The sequence below is a fragment of the Wolffia australiana genome, chromosome 20 (genome assembly GCF_029677425.1).
Source record: "Wolffia australiana isolate 7733 chromosome 20, ASM2967742v1".
Lineage (NCBI taxonomy): Eukaryota > Viridiplantae > Streptophyta > Magnoliopsida > Alismatales > Araceae > Wolffia > Wolffia australiana.
The window spans coordinates 6,585,478-6,605,438 of NC_135854.1; the positions used below are offsets into that span (position 1 = coordinate 6,585,478).

The 19,961-nt window shown below is 41.3% G+C and overlaps 2 protein-coding genes across 2 annotated transcripts; both read right to left on the reverse strand.

The window, feature by feature from the left end:
* Positions 1-1,786: 1,786 nt before the first annotated feature.
* Positions 1,787-4,999, reverse strand: LOC144716050 (putative transcriptional regulator tpeD). The gene is made up of 5 exons (XM_078591065.1): positions 4,409-4,999; positions 3,527-4,349; positions 3,299-3,366; positions 2,912-3,224; positions 1,787-1,935 (listed from the first exon to the last, which is right to left on the reverse strand). The coding sequence occupies exons 1-5, from the start codon at positions 4,997-4,999 to the stop codon at positions 1,787-1,789; spliced, it is 1,944 nt and encodes a 647-aa protein (XP_078447191.1).
* A 9,119-nt stretch (positions 5,000-14,118) lies between these two features.
* LOC144716051 (uncharacterized) lies at positions 14,119-14,877 on the reverse strand. Its single transcript, XM_078591066.1, has one exon. It carries the CDS (start codon positions 14,875-14,877, stop codon positions 14,119-14,121), a length of 759 nt encoding a protein of 252 aa, XP_078447192.1.
* Positions 14,878-19,961: the final 5,084 nt, after the last annotated feature.

Genomic DNA, 19,961 nt, shown 5'->3' on the forward strand with positions numbered 1-19,961 from the left:
TCTGAATCAAGAATGATTGAAGATGAATCTCCATTACCACAGAGAAAGACAAAGTCGGTAAAAGAATTATATGAGACGAGTATTTTTGCATTTTTGTCACATGATGAACCAGTAAGCTTTGAAGAATAAAAAAGTAAGAAAGAGTGGAAGAATGCAATGGAAGATGAAATTAAGTCTATTGAGAAAAATGACGCATGGGAGCTTGTGGATTTGACATCTTCAATTAAACCTATTGGAGTAAAATGGGTTTACAAAATCAAGCATGCAGCAGATGGGAGTATACAAAGGTATAAGGCAAGGTTAGTAGCCAAAGGTTATGCACAAAATTATGGAATTGACTATTTTGAAACATTTTCACCTGTTGCAAGACTTGAAATAATAAGAATTTTGTTAGCCATTGCAGCTCAAAAGGCGTGGAGTATATCAGTTTGATGTTAAATCTGCTTTCTTGAATGGTATTTTCAATGAAGAAGTTTATGTTATGCAACCTGAAGGATTTGTGGTTAAAGGAAAAGAGGACAAAGTTTACAAGTTGTAGAAAGCTTTATATGGTTTAAAACAAGCACCAAGAGCATGGTATGGAAGGTTACATCATTTTTTGATAAAGTATGGTTTTCAAATAAGTGAAAAAGAACATACCTTATACATCAAGAGTATACGTCCGGGACGCGGACGGGACGAAGGTTTTGTCCCGAGACAAATTTTTTGTCCCGTCCAGCGTCCCTGGACGAAACTCCGGACGAAGTTTCGTCCGGGGAACCCGGACGAGACGACATTTCATCCCATTGGACAGAAAGATCGTCCGTCCGGGATGTTCGGACAGTGGACGATCGACCTGGACGATGTTTTTTTTGTTTTTTTTTTTCTGCGAGAATGCCAATGCGATTAAACAAGTGGATCCTCTAATTCTTGAAAGAGGAAGGGGCCGAAGAGAAGGACAAGGAAGGTTCGTTCTTTGAACGATTTCCAGTGCTGAAATTTCATTTCTTATATTTTTTTTTATTTAATCTGGTTGTTGTTTGGTTATAGGAATTCCTCCGGACCAGCAACTTCTGATTTTCGCCGGGAAGCAGCTCGAGGATGGCCGTACCCTCGCTGATTACAACATCTAGAAAGGTATTCAAGGATTGTTTGGTGGTATTCAACAAATTTATTTGGTAATTTAAAATCGGTTTTTTACGGTTGCAGAGTCTACCTTGCATCTCGTTCTGAGGTTGAGGGGAGGTATCTTTGAGCCTTCGCTCATGGCGCTTGCAACGAAGTACAACCAAGACAAGATGATCTTATGCCATCTTTCTTTTTTGAAGAACATCATATGTCTACTCTTTTTCTTATTCAGGAATTCTCTTCTCGATAAAAAAAAAAAGCGTATCCTCTAGTTAATCCATCAGATTGTTCCAGAATATCCTCTGATTAATAATAAATTTTGTTCAACAATTCATGATCCCCTTTTTACTATTAACGCAAACATCCTCTATTTACTATTTCATTTACCTAAAGCTGGCATTGAACTTCAACTCCAAGAAAATATTTAGATAAATCTAAAATCAAAACTCATTTCAATTTAAATTACCTAAAGCTGATAATTATAATTCTCTTCGATTTCTGTCAGGAGTCGTGTAATATTCATAATTATCTTCGATCTTATCAATCTCACTTGAGTTTTTCAGTGATTCATCAGTCAGTTGCGTTTCGCACTGGAGAACGAAGAAAAGGAAATTTTGTAACAATTTTAACATTCATAACAATTGCCCAACCTTCAAAGAGATTTCCACATTAAAAGAGATTAAATGTTGAAAGAACAAGGTCCAGAAACACTGTAGGTGAAAGACAAAATGAGATCGTTTTTCAGGAACGGGGACGGAAGGTTGAGGCGGACGTCGTGCACCCATCCATCGCCCTTGCGCAAAAGCAGTCGCCGTTGAGTAAAAAAACCTGCAGGTAGTGAGCACCTGGAACTCAGCAATCATAAAAGAGTGATTGAGCACTCCATAAACAAGCAGAGATGTGTGCTATAGAATGAAAAGAAGAAAGCCCTAAAATATGAAAGCAAGCTGGACGAATGGCAGGAAAGATAAGACGAAAAAATGGAGCCGATCTACAACCGGATAGAAAATTTGCGGAGCTGGGAAAAGAACTACAGAGTTCCTCTGTCGTTCCAGAGCTGAAAAAAGGGCTAGCGTGCTATTGGTTCAGCAGAAAGACGAAAGGAAGAAGAAAGTAAGAAATAAGGACTTGACGAAGAAGAAGAAGGAGAAGATTAAAAGAAGGAGAAGAAAATAAAAACAATGCAAATCATTATAAGAAAGAATAAGACAAAGAAAAGGAAGAGTGAAAAGAAGAAGAAGAAAAAGAATAAAGAGGAGACTTAGAAAAGGGCTAGCCTGCTATTGGTTCAGCAGAAAGACGGAAGGAAGAAGAAAATAAGAAATAAGGAGTTGACGACGAAGGAGGAGAAGATAAAAAGAAGGAGAAGAAAATAAAAGTAATGCAAAACATCCCAAGTTACTTATCCAGGACTATCAGTTGGACAATCACAGAAAACTACATCGCACAGATCCGTATGCGCAAGATCGGACCTTCCCTAGATCTTTTTATTTTCTTCTGCCAAAAACAAGAGAGAACCCAAAAAATCCACCAACAAGATTTCTCCTACGCAGCCCAATGTAATCATAAAACTCTTTAAAAACCAAAGCGAAGAAACCAAAAAGAGATTGTTAATCAACTCGCTGAAGCCGGATCATAAGATCAAGAAACATGATATGAAGGGTTAGAAGAATGACTTACTGTAAATGGAGAGGGACGTAAATCAGTGGGCCACCTTCCTCTTTTGCCGTTGTTACGCTGTCACATTGAAAGGAGCAAGTTAGAAAAAAAAATATGCTAAAACAAAATGTGTAACGTAACTCACCGTCCGAAGAGCTATCGTAATCCTCAAGGTCGTCCTCTAAGTCAGACAAGCACTGCTCTGCGCGACGGAACCATGCAGGGAGCATCATCAACTTCTCTATGCTGTCTACATCTAGGCGACCTCTACGGTACGTGGTGATGCCTCGACCAATGGCAAATAGCCGCTCCACTGGTGCACTTGTGGGGCTTACGACCAGAAATTGGGACGCAATGTTTATCAAATCCGGGAAGTACCGAGTTCCAACATCCTTCCACCAGCATAGTGGACTGTCTTCCTCTTCACTGCACGGGATATTTAGATACTTCTCCAGCTCCTGCCGAGGTGTTGCACGTTGGCGCCGAGACTTGCCCGGACGAATATACTATCGCTTGGTGGACGGAAACTAACCCGGACGATGTCTTCCAGCTCCCTCATCCTGCTCTGAATCACACCCAGTAGCGCTCGTTGTACACGCACTGTCGAGAAGACCGATGATGAATGAAAGCACGCCTTCGCGATATGACGGATGCACGACCTCTATCTTGGAGAATGGATCTAGGGTTCCCGTGGTCGCCACTAATTGATGGGCCCAAATGACATTTTCATACTGCATCAACTTACTATACATGGCAGTACAGGCGGAGCACAACGCTTCCCTCCACTCGTCATCCAAGGTAGACCCGGCATTAGTCATAGCATGCTCAAGTTGGGCCCTCAGGTCTGAGATCAACGACGTCACATCAGTGATCGGCAATCTCTTTGCGGAACAGACGTAGTCGGAACCTGCACATAGTGGCCCCAAGATACCGAGATATTCCTCGATTAAATCCCACTCCTCCTGACATAGCGCGTAGTCCTTACACGGTGTGGAAAGAAACCTCACAGCCATATGGTCGAGCACGTCCTTCTTCACAAGAGCCCGCTCTAACATCTTGAATGTGGAGTTCCAGTGTGTTGGGCAGTCCACTTTTATCTTGTTCGCATTAGGAAGTTCAAACATCTTGCACATATCTACATATTTCTCCATCCGTTGCGTGGACCCCTGAATAGCGTTGACGATGGCTCTGACGCGTGAGACGGCTACTCCCAGGGGTGCATAAGTCGGTGAACTGCAGTCGTCACCTTGCGAGTCGATGAGTTCATTCGTGCCCAACGCAGCATATGGCCGAAGATCTCGTACCCATAGTGTGCCAACTTTTGGTGCTTCAGGGTTACGTATGATCCTCAGTTCGGACTGGACTACAAGGTTGAGAACATGTGCTATGCACGGTACATGCCTATCCATAGTGAATTCTGGATTTACGGTCCGCAGCTGATCTACAATTGATGCCATCATAGTTTTGTTGTTTGACGCGTTGTCCGTCGTAATGGCACAGAGCTTCGACTCTATCCCATACTCATATGCAACCTCCACAACGAGCCTCGCCATGTTTGTGCTGCAATGAGACCCCTTGATCCGCTGGATAGCAAGTAGTAGATCCATAGCTTCCAATCACCGTCGATCCAGTGGGCGGTTACCCCTAAAAGGGAGAGGTTGTTTCCTGACGTCCACGCTTCCACTATACGTGAGACGCTATGAATTCCAGCAAACATCTCTACTAGCTTTCCTCGGACTTCTGTATACATGGTAGACGCCGTTGCTTTAACCGCATCAGGGCCACGGACGTCGCCAACCAACTGCGTCCCGTAGTACCATAATCTTCTGAACGACTTCTTCTTCACAAGTTGCCACGGAAGATCATTGTCACAAATGAATCTGACAAACTCTTCCTTTGTACGCTCCTTGGAGATGCCACATAAGTAAAGCTTGGTTGACAGGAAGTCATAATCGAACAACCTCCTCTGATTCCTGGGGACGCCCTTCAGTTCATCATGAAATTTGCGATGCGTCTTCTCTATATGTCTCCAGAACACATTCATGCTCCTGTCCTTATTCCGCCTGATAATGACCTTATGATCGGGGTTCTGCGTTAGACATAACGTACACTGGTACTCGTCCGGGCCGAGTTCAACAAATTGGTCTAAAACTTTAGACCGCTTGCGCCTACCACTTCCAGATGACACATTGTCATCGATCTCTACCGCGTAGCACTCCACAGACTCCGACATCGTGGCTCTAGCTGTTGACTTCGGAGTGGTAACAGATGTAGATTCCATATCTATAGCAGAATTAATCACAACATATTTTCGGTCATGTTAACCACACAAAGATCGAGCAAAAATTCACAACGTATTTTCGGTCATGTTAATCATTTGTAAGGATGACAGCTACGGAGAAAAAAAATTACACGGAGATGATCGAGCAACATTCGGGCCGACGCATAACTAATAAATCAACAAAGAAAGATCGCTGGACAGCTAGATTAACTAGAAAGAAAAATTATGTCAATTATAAGAATACACCAACTGTGAGATTCATTTAATCAAAAATATGCGGAACACATACGAAAAGGTATCCACACACAGAAATATGAGAAGGACAGACGAAGTAATGGGCACACAGGGAAGAATTAGAAACAGTACCGGACACGTAGTATTCAAGGACCGTTTCTTGGAAGAAAGGACACGCCGCAGCAAAGCCCTGCACCTGCACCGACCTGAAAAGGCCAAAATTTTATTCAGCCGTAAAAAAAATTTGTACTGACGTATAATTCGGCTATTTTGACAACACATACCTTGAATATTGGAATATACATATTCCTCTATTCAATTCGGCTATATACATATATATGAATCTATCTAACAGTCGATAACTATCCAGATCGACCGTTACATACACAAATAGATAGCTACGTAGATAACTACGTAGATAGATATATAGATAGATTTATAGATAGACATAAAGTTAGATACATATAGTGATCAACAGATATATAGCTACGTAGAGTGATAGGTATGAATCTATCCAAAAGATCTATAGCTACATAGACTAATATGTATATGTATGCATCTATCCAATAGTTGATACCTATCCAGATCGACTGTTACATAGATAGATATATAGCTACGTAGATAGATATATAGATATATTTATACATAGACATACAGATAGATACATAGAGTGATCAACAGATATATAGCTACGTAGAGTGATAGGTATGAATATATCCAACAGATATATAGCTACATTGAGCAATATGTATATGTATGCATCTATCCAACAGGTAGATATAGGTAGGTAGGTATCATCTGTATAAGTAGGTATCGACTGTTGGATAGATGCATATATAGGTAGGTAGGTACATATATAGCTACATAGAGTGATCGACAAATAAAACTGACAGAAAGATTGAGAGATATACCGATAGATATGTACATAGCTAGATAGTTCGACTCTTACATAGGTAGATTGGTACACAGATAGATAGAAAGATCTGTGGATATGCACATAGAGAGGTAGGATACCAGAAAGAAAAAACGCAAAATAATATGACGGAGAGATTGAGAGATACGTACATACATAGATAGATAGAAAGAAAGAAAATCAGATAGATAGATAGCTAGCTAGATAGTTCGACTCTTACATAGGTAGATTGGTACACAGATAGATAAAAAGATCTTTAGATATGCCACATAGAGAGGTAGGATACCAGAAAGAAAAAACGCTAAATAATCTGACGGAAAGATTCAGAGATACGTACAGACATAGATAGATAGATAGATAAAAAATCAGATAGATAGATAGCTAGCTATATAGAAGGAAGGATCGACAGATAGATACACAGATAGGTCAAATTTTAGATAGAAATATCTATAGAAAATCCGATAGAAATACCGATAGAGACGTAGATACATAGATAGATACGTACCTTGCGGGCGTGCTTTCGCGTCCCTATCACGAGCTCGATGGATGTTGAAGACGATCACACCAATTTGTGCCACCGATTCATGCTCCCGCTGATTCGTTCCACCTCTCCAAACCAAGAACCGTGCTCACGCCGATGCGTTTTCAAAGGGCTAGGGCAGGCGCGATGTTTTTCGGTTTAATTTCGTCCCTATGGGACGAAATTTCGTCCCAGGGCCATCGGACAGACCCAAAATTTGTCCCAGGGTATGTCGGACGGGACGATTTCAGACAACATTTCGTCCTGTCCTTCGTCCCGGGGAAATCGCTGGACGTTCGCCGGGACAAAGATCGTCCCATCTCGTCTGGCGTCCTCGTCTGGGACGATCCGGATGTATAATCAAGAGGAGCAAAGGTGATATTATGATTGTGAGTATTTATGTTGATGACATGATTTATATGGGATCATCTGATTCCCTTATTCAAGAATTCAAGAACCTAATGATGTCTGAATTTGAGATGACTGATCTTGGTTTACTTCATCATTTCCTTGGTCTTCAAATATTTCAAGATGAAAAGGGAATATTTATCTCCCAAGAAAGGTATGCGTTAAAAAAATTTAATATGATATCACGCAAGTCATGTACTACTCCTATGAATTCAAATGAAAAGTTGACTTTGAATGATGGAATGACATTGGTCGATGAGCAATTTTACAGAAGCATGGTGGGATGTTTAATGTATTTGACAAATACAAGACCAGATATTATGCTATGTGTGAGTTTGGTATCAAGATTTTTGAGTCATCCTTCTACCCATCATTTTGGAGCAGTGAAAAGAATTATGAGATATATATGTGGAACCAAAGATTATGGATTACTATATGATCGATCATCTAATCTTCAGTTGAAAGGATATGTGGATAGTGATTGGGCAGGAGATAGAGATGAAAGAAAGAGTACGAGTGGATATGTTTTTCTCATCTGCTCAAGAGCTGTTTCATGGAGTTCAAAGAAGCAAGAGACAGTGGCATTATCTTCTTCAGAAGCTGAATATGTAGCTGCAGCAAGTGCAAATCAACATGGAATATGGCTCAAAATGATTTTGAAGGATCTTGGTGTAGATCAAGAAAAAGCTTTTATTTTGTTATGTGATAACATGTCAACAATTGCTATGGCCAAGAATCCAGTATTTCATGGAAGAACCAAACATATAGAGATAAAGCATCATTATATTAGAGAACAAGTCAATGCCGGAGCAATTATTATGCAACATTGTGCATCTCTTGATCAAGTTGCAGATGGATTTACCAAGGCTTTGGCTCAAGGAGGACTTGAGAAATTTAGAGATCATCTAGGACTCAAACAGTCAACCTTAAGGAGGATATGTTAGTATTGTTGACTTTTCTACATACTTTTATGTCGGTTACTTTGTCGGTTGGAACATACGTTCCTATATATGTACCTAGTTTGATAATAAAAAATAAGTTTTACATTTCATTTTCTGTGATATGTGTTGTGTTACATATCCAAGAGAGTAGTGAGGTTTGTTCTCAAGACCCAACAGTTAGGAGGGCCACTGAATAAGATTTCATAGGGGGGATTTGTTTGCTAGAATGGATGTCGGACGAGTTCAATGCCAAGTAATGGACGGCACCAAGATCTTTGATCCCAAATTCGGAGAGTAAGCGAGATACGACAGAGGAGATGGCTAAAGGCTCGGGGGAGAGAATAAAAATGTCGTCAAGATAGATGAGGAGAAAAATGGGAGAGGTGGAGATATTATAGAAGAGAGAGCAATCTTTTTTGGAAGCAGAAAAACCGTTAAGGAAGAGAAAATTGCTGAGCGGGGTGAACCAAGGGCGAGGTGATTGTTTTAGGCCGTAGATTGATTTTTTTAAGGAGGCAGACGTGATCAGTGAATTGCGGATCATGGAAGCCAGGTGGTTGATCCATGTAAACGGTTTCTTGAAGGTGACCGTGGAAGAATGCTTTAGACACATCCAGTTGGCAAATATGCCAGTGATGGCTAATACCAATGGATAGGAGAATCCGGATAGTGGTGTGCTTGATAATAGTGCTAAAAGTATCAGTATAATTGAATCCTATCTGTTGACTGAAACCCTTTGCAACAAGGCAGGCTTTGAATTTTTCAATAGCACCGGTAGAGGTATACTTCAGACGGTATACCCACTTACAACCGATGACATGGAAGTTGGGGTGAAGAGGAACTAAGATACATGTATTGTTTGACAAGAGAGCGGTGGGTTCAGATTCCATGGCTTTCATCAAACGGGGATATTTGGCCGCAGAAGTGAAGGAGGTGGGTTTGGCTGGGTGTTGTGAGTAGGAGAGGAGACAGTTGGGAAGGGGATGATTGATGGAAAAATTTGAGGATAATGAAGACGAGGTAGTGGAGATGCGGTAGAGATCCCGGAGAGGACGGACTTTTAGGATTGCCCCCCCGGGTGGGAGAGTGATCCAAAATAGAGAGAAGATGCGAGTCAGGTGTGGATGGGCAGGTGGGATCAAAGAGAGAGGAAGATAAAGAACTGGAGTGAGGACTGGAGGGCGATGGTGACGAAGATGATAGGATATCATCTGATTGAAGGATAGGCGATTGAGGTGCTGGGTGGATCATTGGTGGATCGGAATTAGCCGACATAAATGGAGTGGGTGTGGAGGAGCTGGACCAGAAGAGGTGGAAGAGGAATTAAAAGACCCAACAATATCTGTATGATAGTTAGTAATAGATGAAAAGAGAAATGTATCTCTAAAGAAAATGACATGGCGTGAGATTAAGAATTTACCTGTATGGAGAGACAAGCATCGATTGCCCAAGTGAAACGGACTATAGCCCAAAAAATACACTTTTCTGATCAAGAATCGAGTTTATGTCGAGCATAAGGACGTAGAAACAAATAACAGATACAGCCGAAGGTTCTTAGGAAAATGTAGTTAGGAGGGTGAAGAGGAAGCTACAATTTCATGTTAAGATTGGAAAATCTCTTCATTGCCTTGTACATTATAGATATTTTCCAAACGTAAGGTCGTCATACATTTTATAAAAATATTGGAAATGCTCTCATTTCTAATTTGTATTATGCATCGGTTAAAAATGGTTAATTTATGTTACCTCCCACCCCTTATAAATACATATAGACGGATGCATAACTTCAGAGACCTATAGATAAAAAGATAAATAAATAGAATCGATATTACTTTTGCAATCCGAAAGAAAGCTTATCGATCTTCCAGGCAGTAAGTACACGTCTTCCCGAGATTGTACAGTTGCTATCTTCCTTCCTTCGACCAAGAGAAGAGTGAGAGTCAGGGAGTTAGAGATAGTGAGATAAATAAACGGATAGTTTGGGAGGGATAGAGAATAAGAAACACAAAGAAAGAGACAGTTTTGGAGGGAGCGAGAGTATGTGAGAGGAAAAAAAAGAGTTCGGGAGTGACAGAGAGTCAGAGAAAGAAAGAGAGAATTGTGGAGGGAGAGATAGTACGTAAAATAGAGAGAGATAGAGAGAGGGAGAGAGAGGTTGGAAGGGAGAGCGAGGGAGAGTTATAAAGAAGGAGATACACTCTCGCGGAGAGACAGAAAGCTAGAAGGAAAGAGCGAGGTTCCTCGGAGAGAGAGAGTGAAAGAGCAAAACACGGTATATCGGATCGACAGATAGCAATAAGGAAAAAGTGAGCGACAGTCCCTACGAATTACATAACAAGTATGAATGGAAGTTAGAAAGAGCGAGAGAGAGTGTAGACTTCACAGGAGTTCCTCGTACTCCTCTTACAATCCAACTCTATCAGAAGAATCGAGGCGTGAATGAAAAACAAGAATCAAAAGAAAATGTCTGGAAGTGACGATACATCGAGCACCTGGCTCGCGTCCTTTTATATCAAGTAGTCAACACGAAAAAGGAAAGAAAAGAAACAGTTACGACCGTCCCACGTGCCAATCAAGGTTTGTTGCGGTGACGTGTAAACGTCTGACGTGGAAGCAGGATCGCCGTTATAACTCTCGGCATTGGACGATCACGATCACACCTGGAAAACGGAAATAACGAACAGTGAAAGGAGGTCGAACAACCTTCCTTATTCTGGAATTAAAAACTTGGGCGTCCACAAGAAAGACTGGATCATAGTCTTCAATCTCACCCATGATTCAGACTCTCGTTGTGCACATCTACAATTCCTACACGTCTTCTCATGTCCAAAAACTTCACTCGCTTGAGTCCTTTGGTGAGCATGTCGGCAAGCTGGTCATCAGTCTTCACATACTCCACCAGAATCAGCTTTTCTTCAACACATTCCCTGATAAAATGATATCTGGTATCAATATGTTTTGTTCGACTGTGCTGCACAGGATTTTTACTTAGGACAATAGCTGATTTATTGTCCAGGTAAAGTTTCACTGCTTCTATTTCTTCTCCACATAGCTCTCCAATGATTCTTTTCAACCAGACGCCTTGGCATGCAGCCGAAGTAGCAGCCATGTACTCTGCCTCACAGGACGAAAGTGAGACAGTCTTCTGTTAATGTGAAGACCAGCTGACTAGAGCAGAGTTGTAGAAGAAGACTTCTCTTGATGTGCTCTTTCGATCAGACTCATCCCCAGCAAAGTCACTGTCACTATATCCCACCAGATTCTCTTTCCTGTCGCCTCTTTTATACATTAGTCCATATCCAAGAGTACCCTTTAGGTATCTCAGAATTCGCTTAAGAGCTGAAAAATGTTCTGAGGTAGGTCTGTCCATGAAATGACTCAAGTATCCAACAGCATAAGCTAAGTCTGGTCTTGTGTGCGTCCCATACCTCAGGCTACCTATGACACTTCGGAACTAGGTTGAATCCGTGCTAGGAGTACTTGTGTCATCAAACTTGAGTCTTGCTTCTATAGGAGTGTGTGCACTATTGCAATCCAGCATCTTGGCACGTCTGAGGATATTTTCTGAATATGCTTTTTGGGATAGAGATATGTACTCCTTCTCTTGTCTTATTCTGATCCCCAGGTAGCAGCTCAAGTGACCAAGGTCACTCATGTCAAAATGCTCTTTCATTTGACCTTTGAATCTGATAATATCTCCTTCTTCTTTCCCAGTAAGCAAAAGGTCATCGACATAGACTCCAATTATCAGATGAGTTTCTGCGGTAATTTTGAAATAAATAGCCTGTTCATGCTTGCTTCTTTCAAAACCCAAAGACATCAGACAATTATGGAGCTTGAAGTACCATGCTCGTGGAGCCTGTTTGAGTCCATACAGCGCTTTCTTGAGTTTGAGAACATAGCCTTCCTTCCCTTGAACCACAAAACCTTCTGGTTGCTTTACATACAGTTCTTCGTTCACATCTCCATTCAAGAAGGCTGATTTCACATCAAGGTGGTGGAGAGTCCAGCCTTTTCGTGCAGCTATAGCTATCATAACTCTTATGGATTCAAGTCTGACAACTGGTGCAAACACTTCACCATAATCTATTCCGGGTTTTTGAGAATAGCCTTTCACCACTAATCTTGCTTTGTATCTCAGGATACTTCCACTTGCGTCCTTTTTGATCTTGAAGACCCATTTTACCACAATTGGTCTGCAACCTTCTGGCGGTGCCATCAAGTTCCACGTAGAGTTTTTTGAAATGGCCTCCATTTCTTCCTCCATGGCCTGTCTCCAGACTTCTTCTTGTGAAGCTTCAAGATATGTCATAGGTTCTTCAGTACAAACAAGGCAGTCTTCTTCCGCACTCTGTGGACTGGTTTCTTCATATAACTGAGAGAGAGATTTGTATCTCTGATTTTCCAACATCTCAGAGCTAGAGCTTTGCTCCGAGATAACTTCAGCCGGTTGCAGGTTGTCTCCTTCCTCCTCATTCTCCACACGGTGCTCTTCTTCTTCTGTCTCGTTTCTAAATTCACCAGGACGGAAGGTGAGTGTCGAAAGCTGATCATCTGTATGTTTCCACTCCCACTTGGCGTCCTCTTCAAACACGACATCTCGACTGATGTGTAGGGATCCACTGATTGGATCGTAGCACCTGTAGGCTTTGGAGCCCAGTTCATATCCTACAAGAATCATTGGAGTGCTTCGGTCTTCCAGTTTCTTCTGAGGCATTTTAGTGCTCTTAACATGTGCTATGGACCCAAAAATCTGCAAATGAGTTACTGATGGAACTCTCCCCGTCCATTTTTCATAAGGTGTAATGCCCTACAAGGATGATGTAGATGACCTGTTCAGCAGATAGACCGCAGTATTCACTGCTTCACCCCACAACTCTTGAGGTAGATTTTTCTCCTTGAGCATGCTTCTTACTAAAGCCATTATAGTTCGATTCTTCCTTTCAACAACCCCATTCTGCTGCGGGGAGTATGGGGCTGTCAACTGATGCTTGATGCCATGAGAGCTGCAGAAAGAGAGAAACTCTGTTGAATTCAATTCTCCTCCTCTGTCACTTCTTATGCATTTTATTTTTTCCCCTTTCTCAACTTCTGCTAGATTCTTAAATTTCTTGAAATGATCCAAAACATTCGATTTCTGCTTCAGAAAAGCCACCCACATCAGCCGTGAAAAGTCATCCACAATCAGATAGAAATACCTGCTACCTCCCAACGTGGCTGGACTGATAGGTCCACAGATATCCATGTGCAGCAGCTCCAGTGGCTTTTGAGTCTTGAATTCTGATTTCTTTGGGAAAGAGGTTCGAATTTGTTTCCCTGCCAGACAACTTCGACAGACATGGCTTGGGAGTTTGATTTTTGGAAGTCCCTTTACTGCATCATTATCACCCATAATCTTCAGGGAATGAAAATTAAGATTACCATACCTGGTATGCCAAAGACGACTGGTTCGGTCTTCTTCACTTGAAAACAAACAATCTCCAGCCACTTGCAGCTTCAGCTGATACAGTCTCCCACCGGTGCGATTTACTTTGATGAGAAGATTGCCTTCACGGTCGTACATAGTGAGCCATCCATCTTGCATGAGCACCTTATAGCCTTCTTCATCCAGTCGTCCCAAGCTGAGAATATTTGCACGGAGTTTTGGAACATAGAGAACGTTCTTTAGAACCAAGATTTGTCCATCCTTCCAGGAAACAGAAATACTTCCCTTCCCTTCTATGTTGACTCGTGAGTTGTCCCCAAACTTCACGAATCCCTCAGTCGCTTCATCAAGCTTGGTAAACAGTTCACGATTGCCAGTCATATGATTTGTGGCTCCGGTATCTAGATACCACAATTTGGAATTTGAATGCTCAAGTTCTGCTCCTTGGAGTAGAAGATCACTCCTTTCCTCTTCAAACGCCATCAACAATGCTGATGTTTCTTCGTCTTCTGTTGTCGCCTGAGTGTGAGAGCTTTCAGCAAGATAGGCTTGATCGCTTCTTTCCCTTCTCTCATTCTGACATTCATAGGAGAAATGCCTGTACCTCTGACAATTGTAACACTGGATTTTTTACTTGTCAAAGAGTCTCCTCTCCCTGCCATCAGCAGACGCATTTCTTCCTCGACCTCTACTTCGACCTCGGCCTCTTCCTCTGTCGGCCGATGAAAAACCTTCTTCATTATCTATTCTGGCCTTACTCATTGCATTTTCCAGTAAAGCTTGCTCTTCTTCTCGAGATTCCCTGTCCCTGAGCCACATTTCATGCACCGTGAGCGAACCTATCACCTCATCCAAGCTTACTTTGTCCAACTCCCCAAACTGCTCTAAAGACAAAGTGAGCGCATCAAATTTGGAAGGCATTGCTCTCAAAAAATGCCTTACCACCTCCTTTTCTGCCATCTCCTCCCCAAGATTTCTCAGATCAGAGATAATCCGAGTGAACTTTGCCGCAAATTCATCGACAGAGTCGGGTTTGGACATGTTGAGCAACTCATACTCCCGCTTCAGAGCTTGAATACGGGACTGAATTACTCTTTCCACGCCGAGATTCCTCTGCCTGAGAATCTCCCAATTCTCCTTCGCCGTCTTCTTGGCGTCCAGCAACAGTAGCTGCTCCTCAGAAACAGCACTCATGATCGCCGACAACGCCATACGATCCTTTTTCTTGGTCACATTTTCACCAGCTACAGCCTGCCACAAATCATGAGAATCCAGATATACCTCCATCGTCATAGACCAGATCCGATAGTTCGTGCGCGATAGCTTGAGAGTTGGCAGCGACGATGATGGTTCTCCTCCAGAGATCGCTTCCCCGTTCTTCCTCGCCATTGACAGAACTCCTTGATGTCGACCTGCTCTGATACCACTTGTAGACTTCACAGGAGTTCCTCGTACCCCTCTTACAATCCAACTCTATCAGAAGAATCGAGGCGTGAATGAAAAACAAGAATCAAAAGAAAATGTCTGGAAGTGACGATACATCGAGCACCTGGCTCGCGTCCTTTTATATCAAGTAGTCAACACGAAAAAGGAAAGAAAAGAAACAATTACGACCGTCCCACGTGCCAATCAAGGTTTGTTGCGGTGACGTGTAAACGTCTGACGTGGAAGCAGGATCGCCGTTATAACTCTCGCCATCGGACGATCACGATCACACCTGGAAAACGGAAATAACGAACAGTGAAAGGAGGTCAAACAACCTTCCTTATTCTGGAATTAAAAACTTGGGCGTCCACAGGAAAGACTGGATCATAGTCTTCAGAGAGAGAGAGAGAGAGAGATAGAGTCTAGCGCGAGAAACCAAGAGAGAGAAAGGGTGAGAGATTGAGAGAGAGAAAAGAGGTGGGCTCGGGAAAACACGAAGTGGGTTCAGCAGAAAACGTACGTAGACGTCCAGTTATCAGTCCAAAGAGATGGTTTACCAGGGGAATCGGGGCCTTTCCACGAGTTTATCTCCTATCCGAAGTTCGTCCCATTGCAAAGAGATGGTTTCTCCGCAGTTCATTCCATTGCACGAGTTTATCTCTGCAGTTCTTCACAGTTCATCCCATGATAGATCTGGACATGGCTATTTATACACATATATACAGAGAGCAATATTAGGAGAGATTGATAAACTGATAGATATAGCGAGATTGGCAAACTGATAGATATATCGAGGTAGATCGAGAGAGAGAGAGAGGGAGTGATCAACCTCGGGCGTGCTCCGAGGACACTGCACTTATCAACCTCGCCGTCGCCGATGAGCGATCGTTCGTCGTACGTCACATTGCCCGACGACTATGCCTCTCCCTCCGCTGCCGCCACTCCCGTTCAGACAGTGCTCGGGATCAGAGATAGAGAGAGAGAGAGAGAGAGAGAGAGAGAAAGAGGGACCGGTATTTAAATAGGATCCGCAACAGCCTTTCCCTCCCTCGCTCGCTCGCCTGCTTCTATTTATTACGTATTGCCCGTTGCGTGCTTGCGTATGTATTGGAAACTTGCTCATTCATCTTCCCTTCCTTGCTTTTTTCCTGTAATTCACTTATTAGCTATCCAACTTTGGAAGAATTTGTGCTTACTTGGGATGCACAACTTTCGACTTCTTCTTTAGCATTAGCGAGCTTCTTTCAAATTCACTCACTTATGTAAAGACTTTAAGAAAAAAATTATATTTTGGAAATATGCTCGTTATATCTTCCCTCTTATACAGATCGGAAACTTGCTTATCCATCGCCTGTTTCTTATTTCTCTCTGTAATTTGGCTATTCACTTTCCAATTTCGGAAGAACTTGTTTTCACTTACCGTATACATTTCTCGGTTTTTTTTAAGCATTCACAGGCTTCTTTTCAATACATGCACTAATGTAAAGAGTTTACAATGAAAATAACATTTTAGATACTTGCTTGTTATATGATGCCCGTTATATATGGTGGAATATTTTCCATTCATCGCCTGTTTCTAGTTATTATCTGTAATATGAATATTAACTTTCCAATAGACAAAACCAAACTATTTAAACCTATTTAATATCCTTCCATGTTTATAAACAATAAGTTTTATTCAACAACGGGCATAATGATTTTTTCTCCCAATCTTATTGCTTGAGAAAAATATGGACAAAATAACATTATTTGATCTCATTTCATTTAAACAATATCATATTAAATCACTACTGTCTGAATACATCACATTGAAAATGTGTAACAGTGATGTTTATGGTGAAATTCAAATATATTCGAACAATCTAGTTAATAATCTCATAAGTTCGATATTTAAAATCTATAAACTATAATATTAATGGAAACATATAAAAAATATAATGTTATCATCCAGCTCTCAAGAGAAAAAATAAAAAAAAATTGGAACAAAAAAAATAGATAGATAGATAGATAGATAGATAGGTAAGGTGAGGCGGGGAAGGTGCAGCCACGGGATGAGGAAGGGAGGCGAGGAGGGTGTGAGGAAAGAGGAAGGGTGGGGCGGGGAGGAAGGGAGGCGAGGAGGTAAGGTCATGGGAGAGGGAAGGGTGGGGCGGGGAAGGTCCCCGGGGAGGAGGAAGGAAGAGGAAGGGAGGGGTGAGGGTGACGGAGAAAGGGAGGGAAGGGAGGGAGGGGCTGGAGGAAGGGAGGGAGAGGGGGGGACGGGGATGAAGGAGGGAAGAGGGAGGAGAGGTGGAAGGAGGGGAAGAGAGGGAGGAAGAAGAAGGGGGAGGGGGAAAGGGGGAGGAGGCAGAGGTGAAGGGGAGAAGGAGGGTCGAGGAAGTAAGAGGAAGGCTGAGCAGCGGAGCTTAGACAGCGCACAACAAGGGGAAGCAAAGGAAATATGTTGACGCCTAGCAGAGAGTATCCAAGTGGAAGAAGAGGACCGTGGAGGATAACGGAGGCAATCTAAGCAGATCATATTATTTCTAGCTGGAAGTCGATCCCATCAAACCTGTTATTCAGCTACATTATCGGGTATTCTCCCAGGTAAGATCACATTTATCAAGAATATAAATTTATGCTTTAGTTATTATTGCTTCATATATTGATGTTTCTTTTCCATATCTTTAATTGATATTAAAATAGTTGTGTAGTACACATTTTTAGAACTTACTGTCTTTGGGTACTATCACGCATATCCATTTCTGGATTCTTTAAACATAACTAGATCACACAAAACATAACATCCAAAACACGATAGACACAAAACCAGGAAAAAAATCCAACTAGGGGAAATACTATTAGCTATATACCTAGAAGTATCATTCAAGAGAGGGAGAGAAACACTAGGACGACAAAAAAAAAAAAAAAAGAGGGCAAAACACCGAAAACAAAAGGAAACATCATCAAGTGGAAGGCAATATGTCTATGACATCTCATCTTGTCACATGGAACACACCACAGGACTTGGTGTCTCAACCTAGATCTATTTCCAAGCAACAACATCAAGAATTTGAATCTCATCATCTGCAACTTGACGACCAACTCGAATTCTCAAAATTTAAGCTTTACAATGACCTTGATTTCATTCCGTACAAAGCAATCTTGCAGGAATTAGGAATATGGAATATTCTCACAGTTGACCCAGATATTCCACTAAGAAAGGATTTGATAACACAATTATTTGTGTATTACATACCCTCCAAAAGGAAAAGCTGGATTGATAATGCCAGGATATCCATGAGCCGACCAGACCTAGCTAGAGCAATTGGAATTGATTGGAAAAAGGAAAAATTCCACAATAGCAAATCTGAAACCATTATTCCTCAAAGTGATGACTGGATAACTGTTTCTCGATTACTCAAAAATCTTCTCCAACATTGGCACACTTTAGGAGGTAAATTCAAAATTGAGAATTCGGGAATTTTCTGAACAGCAGCAAAATGGATACAAGAAAAAAGACCAATTCGTATTGAATGGACAGGCCTTTTATGGAACATTATGGAACGTGAAATTAAAGAGCTGATGGTTACAGGAACATGCCATTTTGCACTGCTATGGCAACTTATGATATAGACTCAAAAACCAAAACTTTTGCAGGGAGGAGAGAATGGAAGAAGTAGAAGTACAGTGATAAAGATGACATATATAGATGTGCAAGACAATCTTAGGCCAAGGTACAGTAAAATCAAAACTGAAATAGAGTTGGATAGTTCCTCTCAACAAAAGATCGAGAAGGAAAATATAATTAGGACAAGCCATAATATAAATCAAGAAGATAAGATCAGTTATGGTCACCCTACAGCTGTTGATGGAATTTTGTGCGAAGTGGACAATACTGAATGTTGGAGCAATGATAAACGTAACCAGTCATTGAACACACAAACTGCTTCTCAACTGATTCAGCTCCAAAACAATCATTACAACAGAAGATTTACACCTTTGAGGACTAGAAAGCAGTTAAATCATAGTCGACATGTTACACGACACAAAACGTGTTCTAAATTATTTACCCCATTTCCATTCAAAATTAAACATATAGCTTGGAAATTGGTGAAAAAAACAAAAAAACACCAACTATCAGAACAAAGACCTGACTTCCAAGATCTGATCTCGACTCCCCACAGTTTAGTAATACCTTCAAATCAAACTTCAAAATCCAAATCGGGTACCCCAACTATAGGAAAATCAGTTAAAAGGCAACAAAAATCTGAGCAAAATTTGAAGAGACCCTTTAAAGATGCTCTCTTGGCAAACTCGTCAACATATATGGACGACAAAACACCATCATGCCAACAGGCTATTCTCAAAAAATTGAATTCATTCCAAAATTTACTCAGTCAATATCTGCGCGGAATTATTCCATACGTGATGGAATTAAACTTATTACATTTTCAGATGAGGAAATCATCCAAATGGCACAACCTTTTCAAAACACGCTTGTAGGTAAATTTACATATGGAAGGCCAGGTGTTGATTTTATTATTGCACAACTTGAACAAACAAATATCTTTCAAAACAACTTTATAGTGACAGTTTTGGATGATAGACATGTCCTTGGAGCAAAAACATATGGAAAATGGACAAGGTGACTATGAGAACATTTCTATGGACGCCAGACTTTTCATCAGAAAAAGAATAAATTCTTATTCCCTTATGGATGGGTTTCCCAGGTCTTCGACACCAATTTTTTAATCTAGAACCCTTTAAATCCATTGCCTCCATGATCGGAACTTTTATTAGGACTGATGAAGGTGTTAGCAAATTTACGAGACCAGGATATGCAAGAGCATGTGTAGAAGTAGATATTTCACAAAAAATTCCTGAATATATTTTTATTCAAAATGGTTCTAAGGAGATCATTAAACAGAAAGTCATCGTGGAAAGGCACCCCTATTTTGTGCACAATGTCAAATGGTTGGACATCAACAGGATACATGCCGAAAGAACTTCAAAACTAGACAACAAACACACATAACCAACCATAGTAACTACAATAACTTACAAAA

Excerpts from the sequence above, each read along its gene's own strand:
- LOC144716051 (XM_078591066.1), bottom strand. The coding sequence starts at position 14,877 with ATGGCGAGGAAGAACGGGGAAGCGATCTCTGGAGGAGAACCATCATCG.
- LOC144716050 (XM_078591065.1), bottom strand. The coding sequence starts at position 4,999 with ATGTCGGAGTCTGTGGAGTGCTACGCGGTAGAGATCGATGACAATGTG. Across the intron at positions 3,367-3,526 it reads GGAAGCGTTGTGCTCCGCCT|TGCGTGTACAACGAGCGCTA; the intron begins GTACTGCCATGT and ends TCTTCTCGACAG. Across the intron at positions 1,936-2,911 it reads TTACGATAGCTCTTCGGACG|GTTTTTTTACTCAACGGCGA; the intron begins GTGAGTTACGTT and ends CACTACCTGCAG.